The 11,564-nt window shown below is 41.0% G+C and overlaps 1 protein-coding gene across 1 annotated transcript; it reads right to left on the bottom strand.

The window, feature by feature from the left end:
• Nucleotides 1-1,608: 1,608 nt before the first annotated feature.
• LOC139447094 (uncharacterized) lies at nt 1,609-3,170 on the bottom strand. Its single transcript, XM_071228255.1, has 3 exons — nt 3,017-3,170; nt 2,367-2,766; nt 1,609-2,020 (listed from the first exon to the last, which is right to left on the bottom strand). The coding sequence occupies exons 1-3, from the start codon at nt 3,168-3,170 to the stop codon at nt 1,609-1,611; spliced, it is 966 nt and encodes a 321-aa protein (XP_071084356.1).
• Between the last annotated feature and the right edge of the window lie 8,394 nt (nt 3,171-11,564).

Raw genomic sequence — 11,564 nt, forward strand, 5'->3', positions numbered from 1 at the left:
TTTGGTCTGTTACACTTTTGTACTGTTTTACATTCTTCTTTTCCATTTGAGAAAGAAGCCCTAGTAAGAATCTGTTTCAGATTTTGGCTCTGTCTTTTACTTTTAATAAGTTTATTTTGTGATATTTTTTTGTTTTAGTTCTTTACACTTATTTAAGGAATACAGTATTTCCCGAACACTTCCAAATATTTCCGGGTTTTGGGGTTAAAGGTTGTAACAAAAGGGAGAACACTCTCGTTAGGTTTATCTTTAGGTTTTAAAAGATCACAGCGGTTTTGTGCTTTAGCCTTGTTTATTGCGTCTTCCACTATTTGTCTAGGGTTGTTTCTTTCTAATAGTGACTCCCTCACTTCATCGAGTCTATATTGTGCACGATCTGAATTAGATACTATCGCGCAGATTCTAAGTGCTAATGAGTAAGGGACACTGTTTTTAGTATGACGGGGTGACAGGAATTGTAATTGAGGTATTGCTTGGAATCGGTTGGTTTGTAATATACATCTGTTTTAATGTTATTGTTTGAAATTGTAACCATTACGTCTAGAAACGATAGATTGTTATCGCTCATCTCTAAAGTACAGATTAAACTTTAAATGGAGTGTCTGTAAAATACTAGTATCTATCAAACACTGTAGATCGTTTTCATTCCGATTCCACAGAACAAAACAATCATCTTAAAATCTTTTCCATTTATCTTGAAATCCCTGTCCAAATTCAATACCGAATCTTCTTCAGCTTTTGAGTACAGCTTTTGCTCCAAATAACCAAGTACAAGGGTTGCGTAAGTAGGGGCCATTTTTGGCCGTAATTTTCGGGGGCTATTTTGACATAAGCAGAATTCAATGTTTGACATTTTTCTTGGATCTGTGCGCTCTTATGAACTTTAGGGAGGCCATAAAAATTACTTTCTTTCGATTCAAAATTAATCAAATAATCCTCTTCGTTTTTAGTAAGGCATTGAGAATGTGAATATACTAATATTTTATGATTAAGTAATACATATTTCTCCGAACTGTCTGAAAGCTTTCTGTAATAAGATTCATCTTTTGACATATCCAGTGAGAATTCTTGGTAATAATTACTGTTAATAACTTATTATAGCTCCTCCCTTATCAGCTTCTTTAATAACAATTGACTCGTTGTTTGATAATCTGTTTGGAGCCGCTCGTTCATTTTTTGTTATGTTTGATTTACCTCTTTGAGGGTTTACAGTAAAGGGTAAATCTTTGAGGCGGTTAATAACATTGTCTAACACTTTGTTTCTACAAGATTTTGGAGTGAAGGTGCTTTTGTTTCTAGCTAATGAAGTATCTTCGTTATTGGCATCAATATCAAAATGATTTAGTAATCTCAATTTTCTACAAAAATCAGACATATCTGTTTCTAGTTCATGTAAATCCTGTTTCAATGGTCATATATATATTAACATATACATTCCTTAGACGTCCATTTATTCAATTTAGGCTTGGGCAGTTCCTGAAACTAAGTATAACACTTTCAAGCGCATGACACAAATCAGTTTCCATGTTATTAAAGCCTCTCCTAACTATAACGAACATGGTAATGTTGTGTTGCCCACTGCTTCATTTTTTTCAAAATCCTCGGGTGTTAGGTAAGTCTATCATATCGAAACAAGGGTTCGTTTTCACCTTCAGATAAAGTGAAGAAGGACGCGCCATCTAGACTCCAGGCAATAGAATCGCCTTCTCTTTCTTCTAAGTAAGGGAGTATTATAGACTGGTTGGCATCCGTTAGTACCGACTTCATGTCTTCCTCCTTTTCAACATACCAATAGAAGACATCCTCTTGGGACTTTAAGAGGAATGCTTTACCATCAGGAGATATATCTCCGCCATTCGGTGCTATATATTTGCTCTTCTTTGGTACGGCTACATCAAAGAGGTATTTTGTTTCTCCATCAACGATCTCATACAAACCGCCAGGTTCGTGAAGAGAATCCATGATATACAGTTGACCCCTTGGTGAAACCAGTAGTGTTCCGCTGTTTTCTAAACTTGTTCTGTTAACAAATGTAAATATATTCACTTACTAACGTGTCTACTGTAATATCATTATACTATACAAGATATTTTAATTCATTTGAACTTTGCTGTGACAGGGAAATAGTTATTCCATTTAAAATGTAGCATTCTAATCCTTCTTTTGATGAAAAAGTTTCTATGTGGAAATGTCATTATTCACACTGAAAACACTTATTTCTTAATCTATTATATCTGATAAATTAATCTGATAAATTATTATACAACTTTTAGATGTCGTTGGCATTGTCAAGGTAATATGCCTGGTTTATGTTGCTTCACTATACATCAGCATATACTATCTGTGTTGAAAATGTGCCTTCTTACTCAAAGCCGATGACCTCGATTTCGTCCTCCCCGAGAGACAGTTTACGACCCTGTATCACTTCCTCTGGTTCCTGTACCTTGTAGATCAGATTAACAGGACCTTCTCCTGTATGTCCAGTATCAGATACATAAATACAATGTCCCAAACCACCTGTATCACAAGGACCACAAGCAATATCCTCCCAGTCAACATTGACAACATCCAGACTTATCTTGGTGACGAGCGAAGCATTATTTGCATCGTAAGCATATATGTTGCTGTCATAGCCATCAGCTCTGTCTTTAGGACCATCAATAATGGCATACATAATCCCCGGATGTTGACGACTTGCACATATTCCTGATGTTCCCTGTTTACCAGAACTGGTGATGGTGCCAACATAATTTCGCTTTGAAAACCCTGAAATACCAAGTCAGGGTTAAGCATAACATCCGCATGTATGTATACACAACATATATGCATTATGGAACTGATGTGTGTCAAAGTCGAAAATATATGTACCTTTTGATAGGCATCTTAATCATAAACATTATTTGCCTTTTAGGAATAACCTTTTGATAACAGTTTTAATAACATGATCCAGACCGTAGTTTATATGGTATAGATATGTACTTTCTGGCCGAAAACTATTTACAAGGTCTAATTCTACCTTTTGCTTTCCCTTGGAAATATTCAATATTTTCACTATGTTCTTTCCCTGCTTTCTCTCCGATGGCCATGTTAGTTATTCCCGTTAGCATTTCTTCTGCATGGTTCATGTCCTTCGCTACGTCAATCAAAAATGCATACTGAGCAGAAGCCATGTCGATTCTGCCCCCTCTTCCACTGGAAAGCCTTTCTGTTTGGTTTGAAGCATCAGTTACTCCATACAGACTTGGAATGAGTTGCAACAGTAGGATCATCAGCTGTGAACAAGGTGTCCTCATCCTGCAATGCATGTGACGGTGTGAAACAATCTTAATACATTGAAGGTTACAACTTTCTATATGTAAAGTTGATAAATTCTTGGGTAAAACTTCTAAAATGCCATTTTCAGACGAGTGGCTTCAGCTCCATAGAGCCCCCACTAACTTTACACAATATATGATGCCTGTGTGTCGGTGCATTCGTGTCATTGAGCAATTTATATTCAGTATAAGTCACGCATACCTATCCAGTTTCACAATGCATGAACGAGACTATTAAATACGGCTTTTACTGGCTCTTTCTAACAATAATTCTAACTTGAAGATAAACGCAGCTGTAATTTGAGTGAAGCTTATCAAGTTATACTTAAGAGAGCATAATAGAGGCATTTGTATCAGTCCTTTCCCATGACAAGGAACTAACATACTCATGAGGTCTATAATGCCTTGTCGTCAGGTCAGGTCAGGTCAGGTCAGGTCATCAATCAATCAATCCATCAATCCATCCATCAACCCATCCATCCATCCATCAATCCATTCATCCACCCATCCATCATCCATCCATCCACCCATCCATCCATCAATCCACCCATCCATCATCTATCCATCCATCAATCCATCAATCCATTCATCCACCCATCCATCCATCATCCATCCATCCATTCATCCACCCATCCATCCATCCATCCATCCATCCGTCCATCCATCCATCCATCATCCATCCATCCATCCATCCATTCATCCACCCATCCATCCATCCATCCATCCATCACTCCATCCATCCATCCATCCATCCAACCAACCAACCAACCACATGGTTGTGCTGATATCCGTAGTATACAGTACATTGTGGTTCATGCGCTTGCTTACCTGTTACGTTCTGTTATAGAATAGCTACTTGCGTAGTGTCAAACATGTGCATGTAGACATTAATGTTATAAATCGACACTACTGGCGTTTACAAAGAAGTATTCATCGATATATTAATAAAGGATAGTATCAGATTTGGGGCAGTAATACTGAAGGAAATAATAATTTTTGTTTTAGACAACGTACTTTACACATTGTGGAGATCAGTTTTATGCACTACTTATTGGCATTCCTGTATGTCGTCCTGCTTGACTAAGCATTTGAGAGCTTCATCTAAGCTTGGGTAATGCTATATTTGAATCTTTGATCCAGAGAAAACAAAGTTTCACCGGATATTTTTCCACACTATCTTTACATGCCCCGAATTTCCTTCTATAAAAACATTTCCTAACAAATATATACTTCGACATTGTTGGAAGTAGTCATCCCCATGAAATGTAAACACCAAAGGCTGGAACTACAGGAATATTGCTGGACATAAATGGACACTGTTTTGTTACTCTGAATCTTTGTGCATATGGAACAGAAGAGGTGGTCTCCCGTATGTCTAGTTCAGGTGGGTAAATCAGCGGAAGGACTATTTGATGGTTATTCAATGAAGTCAGATTACATACCTATATAGGCTGAAGTTAAAACTTCTTGGTCAGATTACCTTGTTTTGACCTTACCAGTCCGAGCAGACATTCCGATTCATATACGACCGCCTCCGTGGTCTAATGGTAGAGAGCGGAAGGTCCGGGATTCGATCCCCGGCCGCGTCATACCAAAAGACGTTAAAAGATGCTACTTGTTGTTACCCTGTCTGGCGCTCGGCATTAAGGGGCTAAAACAAGGACTGGTCGGCTCGGAGTCAGTATACTGTGTCTGAGTGGGATATTCATGTTAAACTGCGGCATGGTATCTCAGTGAGCTAGCACTATAAATCGGCATAAGTCCGGACTAGTACAAGCAGCCACACAAACACACACACGTACATGCACGTCGCTATATAAGTGCAATAATCTTGGACGCGACGTTAAACCCCATTTCACCTCACCTCACACCCGACTCATATACATAAATAAAAAGATCAGCAAGAAGGGGAACACAATCGGTGCCCATAGGGATGCCCAATTCTTGCCTAACTGTCATTTCCTAAAATTGTACATCAATGAGGAAGTGACATTTCATATAGTGTTTTGTCGGTAAACTTCAGAGGACATTTGCTTTCATTTTTGACAAACTGAGCTGAACCTCTGAAGATAACTATCACCCTGGTTTGTAACGAAAGCCCGTGGGTCAAAGAATGAAGTTTGTCATGTGTAGATTGTGGTATATAAAGTTGAAAAACCAAATGTTTTGACAAAATTGAACCTAGTTCTTTTCTGAGATTGCAAAAAGCCAAGCAAATACTTTGAATTTTGAGAATCCACGTGGTCTTAATCCTACTTGCCTTAAATACTGTGAATATATATAAATACCTTCTGTGAATATATATATAAAGTCCTTCCTTGAATGCATTAAGGATTAATCTTTGAGACAGCTGGTATTTGGTGGTTCATTTGCTGGACCCAGCAGACAACGTGATGTTACACACAGTGTCTCTTGTGATACAGTGCCATTTCAATAGTTACAAATAGACTCGTCTAATCATTCAAAATATGTTTGAAGGATGTGTTAAGAATACCATTCTTTACATGCTCAACAACAAAAGTTCCTGTGACACCAATATTTTAGTGTATTTTTCAAACAAGTAAAGTTTGTTTTCGATATTGTAGTACATGTATGGAATCAAGTCACAAAAACGTAACTGCTACAGAAAAGCATGCATTCCATGCAAAAGTTGACTTTTATGCAAGCCCCATGCATTTCACTACCCAAGAATGGATATAAAAACATGTGCGTTAACGGGATTCCATATGCATTGTTTAGCATTGTGCTGACAACAACTACTCAGAAAAATAACAAAATTACGCAATTATTCAACAATACGATATGCCACGCCTGTCCGAAAATGAGCGTCCGCGAGCCATTGGTATGCTTGAAGCAGGATCGAGTCACCGTGATGTTGCAAGACAACTTAACGTCCACAGAAACACCATTTGGTGTTTATGGCAAAGTTGGCAACAGGCGAATGCAGTCAGAGACCATCCTCGGAGTGGCAGGCCACGTGTAACCAATAATCGACAAGACAACTCGATTCGAACAACACACCTACGAAATCGATTCCAGCAAGCATCAGTGACTGCAAGAAGCATCCCTGGCTTTCGACGAATATCTTCACAAACCGTACGTCGTCGATGTGCAGGGATTGTCGCCAAAAGACCCGCCAGACGTCCCATTTTGACAGGAAACCACCGTCAAGCACGTCTACAGTGGTGCAGACAGCGTTTACGCTGGACAGCCATGCAGTGGGGACAAGTTCTATTCACTGACGTGTCTCGTTTTCACCTCAGCCACAGCGATGGACGGATTCGAGTGTACCGACGTCGAGGTGAACGTTGCGTCAACCATTGTGTCATGGAAGAAGATCGGTTCTGAGGCTGCAGCGTTATGGTATGGGGTGTCATTACAGCAAGACAGAGGACCCGTTTGATAGTGGTAGACGGAAATCTCAATGGACAGCGCTACCGCGACGAGATCATCGGCCCTGTTGTTCTACTTCATTGTTTCTTCCTTTTCCACAGGTGCTTTGTTCTTATAGCAATTGTTTTACCCTGTCCATCCTTTCTTCCACATCAACCAAATATGCATACCATGCTTAAAAAACATCCACGTTGTTGATTCCACCAGCGACAAATTTGTTCTTTCTTGAGACTCCATGCAGACGTTGAATACGATGGACTGGAACTAGAATCCATGTCATGTGAGTTTTCATTTTGCGACAAACGCCTGCGTTGATGGGACTTTGTCTAAGGATTCTTACACCATATCGACAAGAATAAAAACCGATACCACAGTGTATTCTGCTCATATGATGTCAGCAGTGTCAGTGATAAACGCAGTTCTGTTCAATGTTGCTCGTTGTAACATCAGCTTCCCCTGGGGGCACGGTAGGCCCAGTCGTCTAAGGCGCCGCGATTCGCTGTGCATAGTCGCGTCCCTTGGGCATGCCAGAAACCTATGATTGTGGGTTCGAATCCCGGTTCGCCCCAATTATGTTTCTAGGTTTGTCAGCACCATACCCGTGCTCGTGGGTTTCACCAAAGTGGTAAACGTCTAAGACCTGCATCACTTCGGGCTTTCCTCCCACATTAAGCTGACACGCCGTGATATAACTGGAATACTGTTAAAAGCGGCGTTAAACCCAACTCACTCACTCACTCACTCACTCAGCTTCCCCGCTTATGTCAGTAATCCTGTAGAGTGGAGGGAGTGTGATCTGTGATGGTTCTTTATGTGTACAGTCAGGGATGAACTACTTGACCAGTGGTCTCATTTGGAGTACACACTGGGAGAAACGAGGCTTGTTTGAATATTTCTTTGTGTTCATACAAAGGTATAATTTCATATGGTTACTGGAAACATATTGATATGTATCTTTGAACATGGTAATGCCTCGGCTACCTACAGTTCTTGTTCAAAGGATTTTTTTGTAAATGGTTATCCATCTTCCCTCTTTCTTGTATTGGATCCGGTAGAATAGGTCTTCAGCAACCCTTGCTTGTCGTAAGATGCGACTAACGGGATCGGATGGCCAGGCTCGCTGACTTGGTTGAAACATGACATCGATCCAAATTGCGTGGATCGATGCTCATGATATCAATCACTGGATTACAGACTGCCGTCATATAGCTTGAATATTGCTGAGTGCGGCGTAAAACAACCAACCAACCAACCAACCAACCAACCAACCAATCTTTCTTATATTATGAACCAAACAATAAAACGGATATAGTAGTATCACTTTTATGTGTATGTAAAACATTAATATACGGGATAGAAGTAACACTAGGACATTGCATGCCTGTTGAGAAAATGTAGGCTCACGAATACTGATAACACCAACATCAAATGGATTAAAGGCCTTGTCATGCAATGTTATTATCGCCATTCCCATTCCTATGTCTTTGTATACTTTGAACACTTACAGGAAACCGATATCCTCCACCCTGTAGAAGTAATCGTGTAATGAAACAGCTCGAAACATATCAGAAATCTATCAGTGACCTTGACGTCTGTGCTGGTCGCAGTGTGTGTGAATATACCATCCCCTACCGATGGTACCCGGTACATAACGTCTAGATTCTCGAAATCTCACATTCATTAGGACAATAACGTATTGCTGTTGTCATAGCGACTGATTTATGACTACCATTGTCTGCAGTACATTTGACTCCAAGGGCAAATTACCCTGTAGCCATGTCTCCATAACTTAATTGTCATTACGTTTTAGGCCCTAATCCCCGTTGTTAATCCTCACCAACATTTCATTGTATATTGACTGTCAGTCATCCTGGACTACCATATCACTTCCCTTTAACTACTGCTTTTTATAGTATGGCATTTATTGCCCTAATTGATCATCCCATGAACTGTGTTGGTTAATCACGCCCACATGTCCAATGTCCAAAGCAACGTCATTGTCTCTTTGTCTGTCCATTGTTGTTCATTACTTTATATGTGCTACCATTACACTGTTACTGGGGTGTTAGTCAGGCTTGGTATTCCGAGTGCTGACATAGGGACGACCTCGAGCAGGATGTGCCGCTCGTAGGAAACGCCCTGAGGTGAGCTGGAGCTCTGCTCACCTCTTGTACGCCTGAGCTGGAAGGTCCGCTCATCGATGTGTTTGTGTTGTCAGAGCAGGTATTCCGCTCATTGTGCAATTGTTGTTTACTGTTTACATGTTGTGTATAAAGCGTTCCGGGACAGTGATGTCGATATTGTCCTTCTTTCCCCCAAGAGCTAATTCCCCGTCAACACATGCGCGTTGACAATATTCTAAAACAGTTGAAATCAGCGTTTTGGGAGTTCAGCTCTAAACATTCCTTAACACTACATGAATATAACATCAAAATAAATCAGGTATACAGCATATATACCTGTGAGTGAACTTGCAAATCTGTCCCTAAGAAGTTATTATTTTGCAGTTTTAAGGAATAACCCGAATGAAGCTGTTATTTCAAAGACTTGGATTTGGTTGGTTGTTTAACGCCGCACGCAGCAATGTTCCAGGTTTATGACGGCGGTCTGTAAAAAACGAGTCTGGACCTTACAATCCAGTGCTTGGCATCAGGAGCATCGATCCATCGATCCATTGGGATCGATGACATGCTTCAACCAAGGGGGCGGTCTGGTAGCCTAGTGGTTAAAGCGTTCGCTCGGCACGCCGAAGACCCGGATTCGATTCCCGACATGGGTACAATGTGTGAAGCCCATTTCTGGTGTCCCCCGCGGTGATATTGCTGGAATATTGCTAACAGTATGGTAAAACCATACTCACTCACTCGCTTCAACCAAGTCAGCGAGCCTGACCACCCGATCCCGTTGGTCGCCTCTTACGACATGGGTTGCTGAAGACCTATTCTACCCCGGATCTTCACGCGTCCAAAGACTTGGAAACAAGTCCTCCTGAAACATAAAAAACACGATACACTTGCATATGGGACCTTTGTGTAGTGTGCTGCAATCCGATTGCCAGAATGATGAAACAAAGTTTACTACACGAGATTGTACTACAATATACATGTATATGGACCTAATCATGGTGTTAAATCACCGAGCAGTACATCGCAACCACCAAATGCATTTAACGTGAGTCGACTGGTAAGAGGTTGGGGATCTCTGGTGAAAAGACGTCGCCGTCGGACGAGCATGGCCGAGTCAGAGCAACAACAATCGTGTTGTTTTACTGCAGTATGTTGCAGTAAATGCAACAGAGCAAATGAGTAACAGACGCATTCGTCACCACTCGTCCCTTTCCGTAACCTCCAAAAAGACTCGTCCTCCTATCGACGAATGTTATGTGCGACAATTCGACAAACCAATCAGAATGCGCGTATGATTCCAAGTTCTTCATCAAAGAATCCCTCAGAAACAATTTTTGAATTTACATATGTCTTGCATCTGCAATTATACCCACGACACAGTTAAATGTGTTCAATCATACTGTAAAATTCCGCATGTCCCGATGTGCTTTAAATTGCATCTGAAATATATTATATAATATATGGGGAGATTTATGTGAACCATTATGCAATGAGTTGACAATTGTTTTAAGTATGCCTGGTTGCGTTAAGACGGAACTCGGTCGCATATTCGGCTTGTCCCGGAATAACACGAGTTGGTCACGAGTGGAACAGACGCTGTTTTCAAGGAATGCTGATTAACGCAGTCACAGACAGACATTCATCCTACGGCAACAACCGACGCCTGGGACAACATTGTAGCTGCTGCGGCAGGACAGTGATTTTGTGCATCATGGATAACCCAGGGTGTGGATATAGTTGACATCAATTGTCACCATTGTTGCTTGTCCTTCTCTCCACTGCCAACGCCATGTGAGAGATCACTATTAACAAAATGCTTTAGGTTCTACTTCACCAAATCCGAACCATCTGTGTGTGTTAGCAATCTCGGTAAAATCAGCTCTTAGTTCTCGGTACGGGTCACGTCAGAACGACCGTTCATCCGACCAATCAAAGCGTCGCTTACCAGATCATGAAAGTGACAGTCGAAAACGTTAACACGGGGCATTCCGAATGACAGTTACGACCCGTAAGACTGATTCCGTCATCTACCTCTCGCTTCCGAGGGATAAACATTTGAACGGAGGAGGCGTTGCACAGTACGTCTCTAGGTTGAAACGAGTGCCGTAAATCTCGAGAAAGCTGCTTTCTAATTGGCTGGTGTCGACTTCTTGTTAGTCATTTCAGTGGTCGGGTCGCGAAAGGTCGTTCTGACGTGACCAGTAATGGGATGTCCTCAGATCTTTGTTTAGCGGCAGCGCGTTTTTTGATATGATTTTAATGAGATTGGCGTGTTAGCTTCCTGTACTGTGCACACATGCAGGTAATAGCTGTTGAATGCTTAAGTCTATGGGAGAACATTGGGTTGTGTGTAACCTGTAGACGACGGTGGGGCATGGGGAATGTGGTGGGGGTGTTAACATGAATAGCGACATGACATAATGCCCTAGCTCTCACAGTGTACTTATAGGAGGATAGAGTACCGTTGGCGCCTTTGATCTTGAATTGTTTGAGAGGCATTACTTTGAAGTTGACGGATGACAAAGTAAACGCAATATATGGATAACAACTTCTTTATTTTCTGTAAAGGCGACGTTTCGGTAAAGATCCTTGTACCGTTGCAACAGTAAATGAAGAAGCTGATCTTTTAGTGAAGCATCTTAGAATACATTTTTCAAGGTGGCATACGCTTATTGAAAAACAGAAACCCAATCGATGGCTGTCCTGAAAATGAGCGCCGTAATAACACCAA

This window comes from Haliotis cracherodii, unplaced genomic scaffold, assembly GCF_022045235.1.
Source record: "Haliotis cracherodii isolate W230 unplaced genomic scaffold, xgHalCrac1.p SCAF_7, whole genome shotgun sequence".
Classification (NCBI taxonomy): Eukaryota; Metazoa; Mollusca; class Gastropoda; order Lepetellida; family Haliotidae; genus Haliotis; species Haliotis cracherodii.